Source organism: Apodemus sylvaticus, chromosome 16 (assembly GCF_947179515.1).
Source record: "Apodemus sylvaticus chromosome 16, mApoSyl1.1, whole genome shotgun sequence".
Lineage (NCBI taxonomy): Eukaryota > Metazoa > Chordata > Mammalia > Rodentia > Muridae > Apodemus > Apodemus sylvaticus.
Window position 1 is genome coordinate 53,762,052 of NC_067487.1, and position 16,548 is coordinate 53,778,599.

A 16,548-nucleotide genomic window follows, 5' to 3' on the forward strand; every position below is an offset into this window, starting at 1 on the left:
TTTTGCTGAGTTTCAGCACTGGCATGTCATAGTTAAAAATATGCTGCTCGCCGGGCAGTGATGGCGCATGCCTTTAATCCCAGCACTTGGGAGGCAGAGGCAGGCGGATTTCAGAGTTCGAGGCCAGCCTGGTCTAGAGTGAGTTCCAGGACAGCCAGGGCTATACAGAGAAACCCTGTCTAGAAAAACAAAACAAAAAACAAAAATAATATGCTGCTCTCAGTGTTTATTCATTGAAAAATAAGGACTATAACAATTTCAAAACCCTGTAAATGGGATTGATTATAGGTACTTAATGGATAGTGTAATGGGACTATTCGCTGGGCTGTAGGATACGTAATAAAAGACTCCTGGCTGTCTTTCCTGCCAGTGTAAATCTCGGTTTTAATTTTTCTGTTTGTTAATTTAATTTCTCTGAAGAAGGTCTTTGCGACCAACCACCAAAGCCAACTAAGAACCTGTTCCGTAGCCTAAGTGATAGTCCTTTCTTTCTTTGCTGTAATTCGAGCTTAGGAAAAGTTCTAAAATATCCTAATAGAATCTTTTATATTCTACTATTATGGGGTTCCCACCAAAGAGCACGTGAACATTGCCTATGAGCCAATTGAAAGCCTTTATTCCAACGGGCAGGTGACTACAGCTGGGTATTCTGGGCCGAAGTTCATAGTCTCTGAGCCTGCAAAGTCCTCAAGGTTCCCATCCCGCAGCTACAAGCTAAGTACATAGTTACAAATATTCGATTAGCAAAATATTCGATTAGCAAAACTTAGGGCATTTTCTCTCCGGAATTGTTTCTCTTAAGCTTCCTCTTACAGTTACCAGCATACAAAATTCCTCCAAGGTACTAACATGGAGTCATCACTGCTTTTTAAAATAGCTTATTTTTAAAAGGGGGAGGTGTACAGTCTCATCCACCTAGCAATACCCCAGACTCCTGGGCTAACCCCCCCCCCCCCATGGGGGCGTGGCACAAGCCTTCTCTTCTCTGTGGCAGGGGCCCTGCACGTGCTGGACTGCCCACTAGGCACCAAAGCTGATGGTGAGACCATTCTGAAAGGCCTTCAGTTCATTTTCCAAGAGCAAGGGATGACAAGGTCGCTGCACACCTAGCAGGACCACAACAATTAAGCAACTTAACGTACACAAAAATGGCAGCTTTGTCAATTTGAGAATTTATCCACTTGATCAGCATTCTTGGACTGTCAGCATTACGACAGTGATGAACAAGACAAGAAACTGACAGCCTTTTGAACAAAATAGAAGAAAAAAAACGAAAGAAATTAATCAAGACAGTGTAGGGGTTGGTTGTTAAGCCAAGTTCCCCCAATTGGTTCTTGACCCATCAATAACGATACCAGCAACCAATGACTGAGGATGGGGTGGAACTTAGAGTTCTAGGGAGGATGAAGGCAGAGTCCAGAGAGCTGGGGAAGAAGCAAGAGTAGCTAGCTGAAGGAGATAAAGCCAACCAGCCATGTGAGTTTTTGGGTTTGAGTGGCCAATGGCCACTCTATCCAATTATTCCTGGGGTGGCAGGAGAGGATGGGGGCTGGTAGTACAGCCCATTCCTGGAGCTTAGCAAAAACCACGTACAGCCGGGCGGTGGTGGCATATGCCTTTAATCCCAGCACTTGGGAGGCAGAGGCAGGGAGGCAGAGGCAGGCGGATTTTTGAGTTCGAGGCCAGCCTGGACTACAGAGTGAGTTCCAGATCAGCCAGGGCTACACAGAGAAACCCTGTCTCGAAAAACCGCAGACACACACACACACACACAAACAACAACAACAACAAAACACATACAACAGGACAGTACTCGACAAGTGAATCATATACAACCCATCGTTCAAGGTGAGCCATAGTCAGATATTGAAGTGGTGTACAATGAAGATTTGACTTATAAAAACATTAAAGTTCTGCACTCGACACATTATTTCCTATAGTTTAGGCCTTAGTTGGCCTAAGAACTTCAGCTAGTTCTTCTAACTTAATTAACCCAATTATTCTAGTCTACATTTGTCACACAGCCCTTTACCTCTTACTCAGTCCTGGTGTGTCGACTTCCTCCATGTGCTGATGGTGAATTCCCACTTCTCAATTCTTCTCACAGTTCCTATCCCTGCCCAATGTTCCTGTCCTCCTCAGCCATTGGCAGTCAGCTCTTTACTAAGCCGATCAGAAGTGATGGACAAGAGTTTATAAAATATTGAGATGGGTGATGATCCCTAAAAATTACAAAGTCAGATAGTACTAAACTTTCTGCTGGTACGGAAACCAACATTTGAATAGTACAACCTTTAAACTGTGCACAGAATGATTATCCCAGCAATTTTTAATGTTTAAAAATGCAACGGAATCTGTATGTTTTCATAAGCTACTCCGGTGTTAAGTTTCTGAAAGTCAACCTACAGCAGAGTAAACAGTGAAATGTACTACCCGCCTAGAATGGGATTTTTTTTGAAAGATGACTCCAAGGATTTTTAGCTTCAGCATTTTTTTTAAAGATTTATTTATTTTATTATATGTAAGTACACTGTAGTCGTCTTCAAACATTCCAGAAGATGGTGTCAGATCTCGTTACGGATGACTGTGAGCCACCATGTGGTTGCTGGGATTTGAATTCAGGACCTTTGGAAAAATCAGTGTTCTTAACCGCTGAGCCATCTCTCCAACTTTTTCATTGCTATTCTTTTTAAAGTTTGCTTGTTTGTTTACCTTTTGAGACAGGGTCTCATTTTGCAGTCTGGTGGACCTGGAGTCCACCATGAAGCACCTTCTCAAGCTTGTAGCAGTCCTCCTGCTTCAGCCTCCTGAGCTCTGGGATTGTTGAGTTGATTTTCAAAGTTTATGTATTTTTAGTTTTGTTTCTCTTACCTAGGACTCATGTAGCTCAGGCTCCCCACAAACTATTATTTGGCTGAGTCTGTCCTTAAACTCCTGATCCTTGAGTGTCCAAACCCTCCATGCTGGGGTTACAGATGTGCAGTACTATGTCTGCTCTTTCCCTCCAAGACACCAAGGTCTTAGTGTACAGACAGAGCTGGCCCAGATCTTATTATGTAAGCCAGGCTGGCTTAAGGCTCACAATCTTCTTGCCTTTGCCTCCCAAGTTCTGAGATTACAGAGATGGGCCACTGTATCTGGTGTTAAAAAAAAAGTGTGGGGGGGGCGCGCACACGCATGCCAGGGGAAGTGAGGAAAGCCAATGTTTCTTTAATTAAAAAATAACTTAGTAATTATTTGTTGTATGTGAGTGTTTTGCTTGCACGTATGTCTGTGCACGATACCCTCACAGATCAGAAGGCTGCATGGATCTCCTGGAACTGGAATTACAGATGGTGTGAAGTACCATATGGATGCTGGGAATTGAACCCAGAACCTCTGCCTGTACTCTTTATCTTTGAGCTATCTCTCCAGCCTTCAATGTTTCTTTAATTTAGCATTTCATCACCAATTTTCTGCTTTTTCTTTGTAGTTCTCAACTGTGTGTGAAAAGCAGTGTGTTTGTATTCAGATTTTCAAGCACACACTGGGGATATGGCTTGGTGGTTACAGTGCTGGCCTGGCATGTAGAAGCATCTAAGTAACCCACCCTCCCCCACCCCCCAAAAAAAGATGTCAAATATAATCCTGAAGATATACTCAATGATAAGTTAATTCTAATATGTTCCCTACTCTCATAATTCTCAAAATTGATCATGCAAATACAACAATGAGGTACAATGGGCTGAGGGTTCTTCATCCAGGTGTATTTGTTTTGTCAACAATATGCACCTACATCTTCCATTCTATGTCAAAATTAGCACTTCTGAATACGTCCTAATTTGAGATCCTAGTATTCTAGACACACTTTGTGTATGCTCATTTTTTGAAATTAAACATTTCCTCAGATTTATAAAAGACCCATGACCCCAATAAAAGAGTTCTATTTTTCAAAATGTGTTTCTTTTTAATAACTAGTTAATCCTTTCTTCCCACATTAACTATTGCTTGTAGCTCTGCTATTGGCCACATCGTCTGTGGGTTGGCAACATTAGTGTCATCAGGAATGTGGATAAATCTTACACCAACCATGTAGCTGTGAGCTGCTGCTACAGCACTTTGTGCTTCCAGAGGATCACGAACTTCCAGCCAGCTCACCAGGAACTCTTTGGATACTTGAATGAAAGGCACACACGCACTAGCTTATTTTTGAAATGCCTTGGCTACCTCAGTGACTGGGCACTCCTAAACCGTCCCCTGCTACCCCAGACCCAATCAGCGAAGTGGCCAGTGGCCACTCACCCGAATTCTCCTGCAGTTCTCTTCTTTCGTCTTCCACTGCATCCTGGCGATCCTCCATCTCCTCCTTGCTGCATCCTAGCTCAAGCAACTCCAAGGGTCCCACCCCATCTCCCTTTGCCCAGCCCTTGGCAGCTGGCAACTTTATTGTTTTAAAACCCATTGGGGACAAGGACCTTTAGAGTTTGGACACAGATTCCTTCTTTGTTGTTGATGTTTGAGAATTATTTTATTTATTATTAGATATATTCTTTATTTATATTTCAAGTGATTTCCTCTTTCCTGGATCCCCCCTCCCTGAAAATCCCATAAGCCCTCTTCCCTCTCCCTGTGCCCCAATCTACCACTTCCTACTTCCCTGTCCTGGTATTCCCCTACACTGCTGCAACAAGCCTTTCCAGGACCAGGGGCCTCTCCTTCCTTCTTCTTGGGCATCATTTGATATGTGAATTGTATCTTGGCTATTCTGAGTTTCTGGGCTAATATCCGCTTATCAGTGAGTGCATACCATGTGTGTTTTTTTGTGATTGGGTTACCTCACTTAGGATAATATTTTCCAGATCCACCAATTTGCCTAAGAATTTCATGAATACATTGTTTTTAATGGCTGAATAGTACTCCATAGTGTAAATATACCACATTTTCTGTATCCATTCCTCCGTTGAGGGACATCTGGGTTCTTTCCAGCTTCTGGCTATTATAAATAAGGCTGCTATGAACATAGTAGAGCATGTGTCCTTATTACATGCTGGGGAATCCTCTGGTATATGCCCCGAAGTGGTAGAGCGGGGTCCTCCAGTGGTATCATGCCCATTTTTCTGAGGAACTGCCAGACTGATTTCCAGAGTGGTTGTAGTAGCTTGCAACCCCACCAGGACACACAGATTCCTAACTGAATTAAAGCATTAGAAACAATCTCCAACACAACCAAATTAGTCAGGATTTGGAGCTGGAGATGTAACTCAATTGTTGGGTGCTTGGATATCATGTATTAAAGCCCTGAGTTAGTTTGATTCCTAGCACTATAAACTGGGCATTACATGTTTATAATTTCAGTATCTGGGAGGTGGAGGCAAGAGTTTCAGAAATTCAAGATTATTTTTGGCTATATAGCCAGTTTAAAGCCAATCTGGGTTGCATAATACTACATACTAAAAAAGTTAATCAAGACCTGTATTATATTTTTTTTAAATTACATTTTAGCTCATGTGGACATCACAGGACAATTATCGTGAACTGGTTCTCTCTCTGCACCATGTGTGACTCAAACTTGGTGGCAAGTGCCTTTGCCTGCTCAGTCCACTCGCCAGCCAAGGTCTGAATTTTATTATTATTATTTTGGTTTTTCAAGACAGGGTTTCTCTGTGTAGCCCTGGCTGTTCTGGAAGACCAGACTGGCCTTGAACTCAGAAATCCACCTGCCTCTGCCTCCCAAGTGCTGGGATTAAAGGCGTGTGCCACCACTGCCCGGCCTGAATTTTATTTTTAAAGAAATTTTAAATTGTTTAAAAAGATTTATATGCATGAACGTTTTGTTTGCATGCATGTATGTGTACCTGGTGTGGTTTTGGTGCCAGCAGAGTTCAGCAGAGGGCATTGGAACTTCTAGAACTGGATTTACACCATGTGAATAATAGGAACTGTACCTGGTGCTCTTAGCCACTGAACCATTTCTCCAGGACCCGGGGTATGTAATTTTAATAAGACCTCACATAATTCTATGAATACTTATATTTAAGATGTGAAGTATTTTTATAAAATCAGAAGATACAACTAAGCAACAAATAAACAAACAAACAACAACAACAATGAAAACCAGAACCATCTGGGAGGTGGAGGCAAGAGTTTCAGAAATTCAAGATTATCCTTGGCTACATGACCAGTTTAGAACCAACTTAGGCTACATGCTAATTAGCAAAGCTAGTTAGAATTTCACCATTTTAAAAAATCTCCATGGGCTGGAGAGATGGTTCAGCTGGTAAGAGCACCGACTGCTCTTCCAAAGGTCATGAGTTCAAATCCCAGCATCCACATGGTGGTTCACAACCATCCGTAAAGAGATCTGACACCCTCTTCTCTTGTCTGAAGACAGCTACAGTGTACTTACATATAATAAATAAATAAAAAAAAATCTCCAAATGTGGGACATTCCTAAACTTGTATTTTCATAACTTTTGGATACACTGAAAATTTATTAACATGCTATCAAGTACCCTTCAATACAATTTAAATGGTTAGTTTTGCATTTCATATATGTTTTGATTTATTCATTTCCCTTCTGTCAGACACTGAGAGAATTTTTATCTTTATACTGATAAAAGAAAGTCTTTGGTGAGGGCCTTCCTTATAATGAAGAGTTACTGTTTCCTTCTCCCTTCCTTCCTCCCCCCCCACCCCCGCCATTTTTTTTTTTTTTTTTTTTTTTTTTTTTTTTTTTTTTTTTAGTTTAAACCTCAAAGCTTGCATTTAAGTTCTCTTGAGTTCCAATTTCTTCTGTAAAATTGACATAATGACGGTCCTACCTCACAGGATCGTCCTGGAGTTTAAAGTGGGTCGGTCATTCAATCTAAAGATCTTGAGACTGTATTGTGCACATCTTAAATGAGCAACAAATAATCAGTATTAACGAACAGTTATTTTCCTCAAGAGCTCTCTTTAAAAATAAGAAAACTTAAACTAGCGAGCAGAGGTAGGCAGAACTAGTCATCTGAATTCTTTTCACCTTTGGTAGGAACTAAAAAAAGCGTTGATCACGGGAGACTATAAGCATGTAACCCTAACACTGGAGAAGTGGGGGCGTCAGGATCTGAAGGTCATCCTCGGTTACAAAAAGAGTGCGATGCCAGCCTGAGACCCTGACAAAACAAAAGAACACAAACCATGCCTCCCACTCACCGCAACCCCCCAAAACAAAGCCCATCCAAATTTCAAAAAATGCCTATGATGGCAGGGTTCATCAATGGGATTCTTTTGATGACCCTCTTCTGCCGTGACAGATTCAAGAACCAAGCAGCTGATATAGAATAGTGAGGATGAAATGGTTTTGTCTTAGGCTTCGATCAGCGCAGTAGACTATCGATTTTCGGGGGGGCGGGGGGAGAGAGAGAGAGAGAGAGAGAGAGAGAGAGAGAGACACACACACACACACACACACACACACACACACACACACACACACACACACACACACACACACACACACACACACACACACACGGTTTCCATAGTTACAGGTGGCCCCAGTGCTGACTTCTGGCTCCGGGTACCACGCAAGCGCACACAGCCCTATTGGCTGCCGCGCGCCGTTGGGTTCGAAAGCGAGTTCCTCCCTCCCCTTCCCTCCGCTGTCCTATCACCTCCCTCCTCGGCCTCTCCCGTACGCGCTGGGAACCTGTGACGTAATTTTAGCGCGCCCTCGTCGTTTGGAGCGGCGACGCGGAACATGGCGCGTTCCTAGAAGCCGTTTTGGGCATCAGTAGGCGGCAGCGTGTGGATTAGGAGCGTGGGGGCGAGGAAGCAACCAACGCCGCTTCGTGTGGACAAGTGGAAAGGGGCGGGCCGGGTGGTTCCGGACCGAAGCACGCGGTGAGGCCGGGTCGCGAGCCGCGCGGGTGGAAGGGAGGAGTGGGCTGGGCAGCGAGACCCCGCGCCGAGGGCGGAACGCGGGGTCCAGAGGAGCTGGGCGGCGTGTCCGTGGGCCCTCGCGGCCCTGGAGAAGCCCGGGGGAGCTCGGGCTCCCGGGCTGTGGGGAGCCTGTCGGGGCTGGGTCCACGGTGCGGCGTGGCAGTCTGAGTGACAGGCGAAGCAAAGGCGAGGGTACCCATTGTGTCCCCAGTCGCCGGCCAAGGGGGTGTATTTGTCCTTGGAGGCTTTGGGTTGCACAGCACAAGAGAACGTGTTCCCCTTCCCAAGACCGGTGTGGGGAGTTAACTGCACACGCGCCCTTGCTGTGGAAGCCGTGCTGCGAAAGCTTTAAGCATTAGAATTTTCCTTCTCCTTTAAGGAAAGAGTGAAGGGACTTAAACGTTATTTTTCTCTGAGAGGAGCTTCATGCTGAGGTATGGCCGCCAGTGCTCAAGCCCAGCATCTCCTGCAGCTTTACATTTGGGAATATTTGTGATTCAGCAAAATAATTTCGAGGCCCATAGCATTTGCTCTTTTCCCCTTAATTCTCTTATTGCGTGGTCAACGAGAGAATCTTACAGCAGAGTGATTTGCGTACATAGCAAAGACTGGTAATCTGGCTCCTGGAGCCAAGGCTGTAGTTGGCACACCTCTTCGCCACACGTTAAAGGAGCTCTCTTGTATGCGATAGTGCCTTTAAGATATGCTTGTTATTTAGAAGGAAGGAAGCAAGGACGAGCAATTGGCAACCATATATTTTAACCTCTCGTGGACTGAGATTTCTCTCTATCATTTCCACATTATTTCAGAATGTACTTTGGCTAAGGGCAGAATGACTTCATTATGTGAGCTTGATAGCTTTCCTTACACCATTTCCTACATAGCTTGATAGCTTTCCCAACATCATTGTTCCACACAGAGGAAAATTTTGGTAGAACTAGAAAATTTCTTCCTGTTGGTTGGTAAGATTGTAGAGTTTTTTTTTTTTTTTCTTCCGATTTTCTGATGGTGTTTAGCACAGAGGCCGGTGCAAACAGTTTAGTTGTTTTGTGGACGTTGTGTTAGTTGTGTTAGTTGTGTGTTATAGCTATAGGGCAGGAGGGTATTATTTTGCCCTCTTCTTGCACTTCTTAAAGCCACAAGAGAATTCTCAAAGGAATTTGGTTGTAGTAATATGGATGGAGGTTCTAAAGCGGTGTGCAAAAATTATTTGGTAATTAAACAAGTCTTTAGATTTTGTGATATATGTGTGTATATATATGTATATATGTGTATATATATATGTATATATGTGTATATATATATGTATATATGTATATATGTGTGTATATATGTGTGTATATATGTGTATGCGTGTGTATATATGTGTGTATATATATTCTGTACTCTGTAGACCACTTTGTAGGAACTCACTCTGTATACCAGGCTGGCCTCAAACTCAGAAAACCCCTGCCTCTGCCTCCAAAGTGCTGGGATTAAAGGCGTGCGCCACCACTGCCGGGCTAGATTTTGTGATATTATGAATGTATTTACATTCAGAACCAAGCTAGAAGGCAAAATAGTGCTTGTAGTATTTGAATTTAAAATATACTAAAGTGTTTCTCCAGACTACATTTTTAGGGAAAGGTAATAATGTTTAATTAGGTTTTTATTTATTTATTTTTAAGATTTATCTTAAAAAAATCTTCATGTGTGCTCTTGTCTGTGTGTGCTGGTGCTGAAAAGGCAGAAGAGGGAGTTGGATCTTCTGGTAATGGGATTACAGGTTATGCTCCACCTAACATGCCTGCTGGGAATCAAACTTGGGTCCATAGGATGTGCAACATGTGCCAAACCATTTCTCTAGTCCTGATATGTGTGCGCGTGTGCGTGCGTGCGTGCGTGTGTGTGTGTGTGTGTGTGTGCGCGTGTGTGCGTGTGTGTGTGTGTGTGTGTGTGTGTGTGTGTTGGTTACATGGGCATATGTGTATATTTAATCTTTCTTCTGACTTATTGTCATCATTACTATATTTGAGTCAGGCTTTCACTATGTAACTTTAGTTAGTGTGGACCAGGCTGGCCCTAACTCAGAGGCCTGTCTACCTTTTTTTCCTTAGTGTTGGTTGTGTGTTGCCACACGGGGCTTAATTTAGTATTACTGTTGATAATTTAAAACTTTTTTTTCAAAGATTTATTTATATGAATACATGTAGCTGTCTTCAGACACACACCAGAAGAGGGCATCAGCTCCCATTACAAATGGTTGTGAGCCACCATGTGGTTGCTGGGAATTGAACTTAGGACCTCTGGAAGAGCAGTCAGTGCTCTTAACTGCTGAGCCATCTCTCCAGCCCCAATTTAAAATTTTTATCTTTATTTTATTTTTGCAGTGTTGGGATTGAACCCAGAGCCTTGCACATGTTTTACCATTAACATATTTACTATTTGTGCATCTTCACTCTGTCTTTTGTTTTAGTTTCGTGGTGTTAGGGGTAGAACCTGGGAACTTGCATTTTACAGCTGCGTCAGAGCCCTCCAGCCCCCTTCCTTTCTTTGTGTGCATATGATGGGTATAGTCAGCTAGTTTCAGGGTGTTTTACACAGTGGCTGATCACAGCTCTTGCAGGTATGCTTCTGAAGTGTCTTTTATTTCATTTTCTAAAGATGAGCCTGACTTTTTTCTTTCTTTTCTTTTCTCTTCTTTTCTCTTCTTTTCTCTTCTTTTCTTTTCTTTTCTTTCTTTCTTTCTTTCTTTCTTTCTTTCTTTCTTTTTTTTTTTTGGTTTTTTGGATTTGGTTTATTTTTTTCGAGGCAGGGTTTCTCTGTATAGCCCTGGCTGTCCTGGAACTCATTCTGTAGACCAGGCCGGCCTCGAACTCAGAAATCTCCCTGTCTCTGCCTCCCAGAGTGCTGGGATTACAGGCATGCCCCACCACTGCCTGGCTGAGCCTGACTTTCAAGTAAGCCTACAATGACAAGCTTTGTGGAGCCTAGGTTCGTTAGTGTTCTACATCCTTGTCTTCTCAAACTGTGGCTTATCACCTGGGGATTTGGTAAAACTATAGACTTCAAGCTCAACTGAAAAGTTACTGAAACTGCATCTACATATTAAGGTATTTTTTTTTAAATTTTTTTATTCGATATAATTTATTTACATAAGGTATTTTTTTTTAAAGATTTTATTTATTTTATGTATGTGAGTACACTGTAGCTATCCTCAGCCACCCCAGAAGAGGCCATCAGATCCCATTACAGATGGTTGTGAGCCACCATGTGGTTGCTGGGAATTGAACTCAGGACCTCTGGAAGAGCAGTCAGTGCTCTTAACCACTGAGCCATCTCTCCAGCCCCCCATATTAAGGTATTTTAAAGCATGTTTTATTTGCATGTATTATACATGGTAATACATTTCATTATGGCATTGTCATGTATATAATATATTGTGATCATATTCATTCCATTACTGACTTGTGCCTCTTCCACTAATCCCCTTCCTGTTTCAACTAGCCTCTATTCTATGTCTGTGTCTCTGTCCTAGGAGATTCTTTATGGTTGTTAACTGGGACATTGGTGAAGATTTGTTTACAATTGCTTGGGTCCCTTATCTGTGGCTGCACCACACCTTTGCCTCACCTCTCAGTCCTTAGTTGTTATAAATCCTCAAGGAGGGAGCTCATGAGCCCCTTCCCTTTCCATTTTCCCTTTTCCCTTTTCCCTTTTCCCTTTTCCCTTTTCCCTTTTCCCTTTTCCCTTTTTCCTATTCCCTATTCCCCTTTCCTTTTTCCCGTTCCCTCTTTCTCCCCTTTTCCCCTTCTCTCCCCTCCCCCCTTTTTTCCTTTCCTTTCCATTCCATTCCATGGCAAGGTGTTGATAGTTGTACTGGCTGGGTTTGTGTGTCAACTTGACACAGGCTGGAGTTATCACAGGGAAAAGAGCTTCAGTTGGGGAAGTGCCTCCCTGAGATCCATTTGTGGGGCATTTTCTCAATTAGTGATCAAGTGGGGAGGGCCCCTTGTGGGTGGTACCATCTCTGGGCTAGTATTCCTGGGTTCTATAAGAGAGCAGGCTGAGCAAGCCAGGGGAAGCATGCCAGTAAGAAACATCCCTCCATGGCCTCTGCATCAGTTCCTGCTTTCTGACCTGCTTGAGTTCCAGTCCTGACTTCCTTTTGTGATGAATAGCAATGCAGAACTGTAAACTGAACAAACCCTTTCCTTCCCAACTTGCTTCCTGAAACTAGCTGACTATACCCATCATATGCACACAAAGAAAGGAAGGGGGCTGGAGGGCTCTGACGCAGCTGTAAAATGCAAGTTCCCAGGTTCTACCCCTAACACCACGAAACTAAAACAAAAGACAGAGTGAAGATGCACAAATAGTAAATATGTTAATGGTAAAACATGTGCAAGGCTCTGGGTTCAATCCCAACACTGCAAAAATAAAATAAAGATAAAAATTTTAAATTGGGGCTGGAGAGATGGCTCAGCAGTCATGATGTTTGTGCAGGAATAGATACCCTGACTAAGGCAATAGCCTCACTCATGTGGTCTGTGATTTGTGAGTGTGTGGGAGTGTGTTGAGATCATTTGCTTGTGTGAGGAAGCTAGGGGACAATGCGTATTGTTTCCTAGAATGAGGTGTTTGACTTCCATTTAAGCTAGACTGTCTGAACGGCCAAGCAAGCTTTCTTATGATCTACCTGGTTTTGCCTCCTACCCCATGTTGTGGTTATAGAAATGTGCATCCATGCTCAGCTTTTTATATAGGTGCTGGGGATTTAAACTCTTGTAGAACAGATTTACCTACTGAGTCATCCCTGTCCCTCAAATTTAGCAGTTTTGTGCAGTTAGGCACGGGTACTGTGATTACAGAGTGTAATAGTTGACATTTGACCCTCCCCCCCCCCCCCCCCAGCCCTGCTGCTTCTGACTCATACATTCTTTTTGTCCCTTCCATGATATTCTCTGAGCCTTGGAATCAATGTCATATATGTAACATTTATGGCTGGACAGTCAGCAGTAATTTAGTCTCAGTACTTTGACCAATTAGGAGTATCTGCCGTCACTACTGACCACTGCAAAATGCTTCTCTGACCAAAGCAGATAGAGCACAAATCTATAAATAGTAATGTTGAAGGCAGTTTTGAGGAGTACATTGTGTCAACTTTAGAAAACAACTGTAGTAGCTTCCTTTCTAGGGCTTATAACCTGCCCAGCCATGGCATTTGGCTGGCTTTACAGTACCAGATGGGAATTCCCTGCTGTGGAGTGGGCATCACAGTCAATCAGATAGAATTGGTTTTGCTGCAACAGACTTGCCACTCGTGTACTAGTAGGCTCATCTTACCTTTGCTGTTAGCACAGGACTCAGTTGAATAAGACTGTTAATGGCAGTTCTTTCCCAGCAGTCAGCGGAGCTCTTTGTAGCACCAGGCGAGCTGGCCAGCAGGGAGGGGGCTTCCAGTCCAGTGCTAGCTTGATTTCTCTGTATCTTGTGAGGGAGGCATATGGCATTTTTGTTTGTTTTTGTTTAGCAATATGATCTAGGTTTGCCTGTATTGTTTTGGGAGTCTAGGGATGTACTCTGTTCCTAGCAGTGGTGTTTTTGTTTAATAACTTATGCAGAATCTGCAGTTTAATAAGATACCCAGGTTATAGGAATGCTCAGTAAAGTTGGAGATGTACTACTTTGGTCTATGAAAGCTGGAAAATGAGTGTGTGTGTATGCACCCATCATTTATTTTAATTCGACTCTTTGCGTTTTGCTGCTTATTATTCATTCTGATCCATCTTGTCAAAGAAACTGGTTCAGATATGGTTACTTTATAAGATCATACATATCTATTCATAACTGTGCCTCTGATTCAGCCTGTTGCTTTCCTGGTTCTGTTAGTTGGTCAGTGTAAGGGTTCATTGAATTGAAACTGGGAATGAGAGCTAGCTATTCAGTAGTGACCTTTTTTAAAAATTATGTATACAGTGTTCTGCTTACATGTATACCTGCAGGCCAGAAGAGGGCACCAGATCTCATAGATGGTTTGAGCTACTATGTGGTTGCTGGGAATTGAACTCAGAGCCTCTGGAAGAACAGTCAGTGCTCTTATTCTCTGAGCCATCTCTTCAGCCTGACATTTTTTTTTTGAAGAAAATTATTTATTTTTATTTGTATGGATGTCTTGCCTTCATATATGTTTGTGTACCATATGTGTGCCTGATATCAAGGCCCAAAGAGAGTCTGGATCTCTTAGAAGTGGAGTTATAGGTAGGTTCCATCTCATGGTGTGGCCTTAAGTCCATCAGAAAGTGTTCGTTATTCCCATACTCTTTGTGACTGTTCTCTAGTATATTCTGTAGGTAGGTCACGCCCATGAATATCTATTCCTGAAATACTAGATACGGAACTTAGTAGCTCTGCGTATTCCTAGTATTGCTTTCCTTTTCCCTTCTCATTCTTTAAAGGCATTCTTGCTGTGTTACCTTTGGACTAGGTCAATTATACTAGAAATATATTTTCAAATAGTTTTGGAGGCTGGCAGTGCACAGATCAAGGTACAGATAGATTTAATTTTCTATAAATCCCTGTTTATTCATGTTCTGCCACGCTAAACTATAATTCTTCTAAACTAATTGGATTCAGATAAATTCAGATCTTTTTATGCCAGGAACGTGTCTAACCTACCTCCAGCATGCGCTCAGCTTGAGAACTCTTACTCATCTTTTGGGATGGTGCTTTTTCTTTCCTCTGTGAGGAAGCCTCTGCTAAGCTTTCTAGAGTATAAGTAGCTCGCTCTTTCTTTCTTTCTTTCTCTTTCTTTCTTTCTTTCTTTCTTTCTTTCTTTCTTTCTTTCTTTCTTTCTTTCTTTTTTTTTGTTTTTGTTTTTTGTTTTTTGTTTTGTTTTGTTTTTTGAGACAGGGTTTCTCTGTGTCGCCCTGGCTGTCCTGGAACTCACTTTGTAGACCAGGCTGGCCTCGAACTCAGAAATCCGCCTGCCTCTGCCTCCCAAGTGCTGGGATTACAGGCGTGTGCCACCACCGCCCGGCTAGCTAGCTCTTTATTAACAGCTTACCACAGTCTTTACAGTATATTTTAGCTTGTTTTGTTTGTTTGTTTGTTTTTTTTTGTAGGCTTGAATGCAAAGATTCCTATGGTATATTTGGTGGATGGCCAATAGAGGCTGAATGTAGGTGGAATTATCTGAGTAGCAGCAGGAATATTCTGAGAAGGTTAGACTGAGGAGACTCAAAAAGGGAGAGGCTTGGCTGCTCATGTGGCTTTACTCAACTAGAGTAGAGACCAGGAATTATTAAAAAAAAATGATTACTTTTGTTGTTGTCAGGTTTTTAATAGTGTTAACAGAAAGATTAAGGCTGTCAGACATAAGAACGTCTGGGTTGAGGAATTGTTATGCTTCACTTTTGTTGTTACCTTGACACAAGCTAGGAGGCTGCCCAGCTAGTGGAGAGGATGCCCAGAGGGCGGGGCCAGGATGCCTGTAAGAGCTGCTTGGCTGGCAGAGAGGCGGCTTGGATCCTTCCCTTGGTGTGTGGAAACACCGAGGCCTGCTCCATGCTTCTAAGTGGCAGAATTTAATAAGAAGGGACAGTTCATAGTTTCCATGCTTTATTATTAAAAGAATAGAGGGAGAAAAGGAAATAGAGAAATAAAGAGAAAGGAAAAGATAGATGAGGGAAGGCCATGACCACATGCAAAGGGGAGAAAGAATGGAAAAAGAGGAGAGAGAGAGAGAGAGAGAGAGAGAGAGAGAGAGAGGGAGGGAGGGGGGGAGAGGGAGGGGGAGAGAGAGAGAGAGAGAGAGAGAGAGAGAGAGGGTGGAAAGAGAAAAGGGCCGAGATAGAGCGAAGAGGGGCAGGAAGCCTCCATTTATAGTGAACTGGGTTACCTGGTTGTTGCCAGGTAACCGAGGGGCCTGGAAAGGCTGGCTGTAGCCAGGTGACTGCACAAGTGGAGTCCAGCCTGAACACTTAGGGGCCTGGGGCATGGCCCCACATGACTGATGGCCACAGGATTATGGAGTTGAGTGTCCCGAGTGGCCTTGCCCAACCAAGCTATACACTGTCTCACACCATGGTCCCACAGCTATGTAGCCTAGTTGGCCCTGAATTCATAATTTTCCTACCTTCGTCTCCAGAGTGTTGTTGGGATTACACGTGTGTACCAACATGCCTAGCACTAATATTAAGGTGTTTTGTTTTTCTCACCATAGAGGCAGAAGCAGGTGGATGGATGTTTGTGACTTTCAGGCCAGCCTGGTCTACATAGTAAGTTCCAGGACAATCAGAGTTGCATAGTAAGATTCTGTCTCAAAAAAGAACAAAGGTTAACTTAATAAACTGTCCCTTTATTTACGCTTTCTAAGGTAACATTTCTGTATTAAATTTGTTATATGTCTTATGTTTGTGCCTATGTGTGTGTGTGGTCTGCTGTGGAGGTCAGAAGAGGGAATGGAATCCCTAACTAGAGGTTGTGAACTGCCTGATGTCTGTGCTAGAATCCAAATTTGAGTCTTCTGTGAGAACAGCAGGTGTTCTTAACCGCTGAGCCTTGCTCCATCCAGCCCCATAGTTGGTTCACTTGCTTGCTATCTAGCTTGCTTTCTTTCTAAAAATTACTTTTTTTTTTATTTTTTGAGATTTTATTATTATTATA

At 42.9% G+C, this 16,548-nt stretch overlaps 1 protein-coding gene across 3 annotated transcripts in view; it reads left to right on the forward strand.

Moving 5' to 3' along the window:
• Positions 1 to 7,693: 7,693 nt before the first annotated feature.
• Positions 7,694 to 16,548, forward strand: part of Ipo11 (importin 11) — a 152,190-nt gene continuing 143,335 nt past the window's right edge. For 2 of the 3 annotated variants that reach the window (XM_052159462.1, XM_052159463.1), the window contains exons 1-2: positions 7,694 to 7,863; positions 16,106 to 16,160. In XM_052159462.1, coding sequence (XP_052015422.1) covers positions 16,122 to 16,160 — 39 coding nt within the window. In that variant the 5' untranslated portion in view covers positions 7,694 to 7,863; positions 16,106 to 16,121. The remainder of the gene's footprint in view (positions 7,864 to 16,105; positions 16,161 to 16,548) is intronic. The other variant, XM_052159464.1, reaches the window with a different exon arrangement.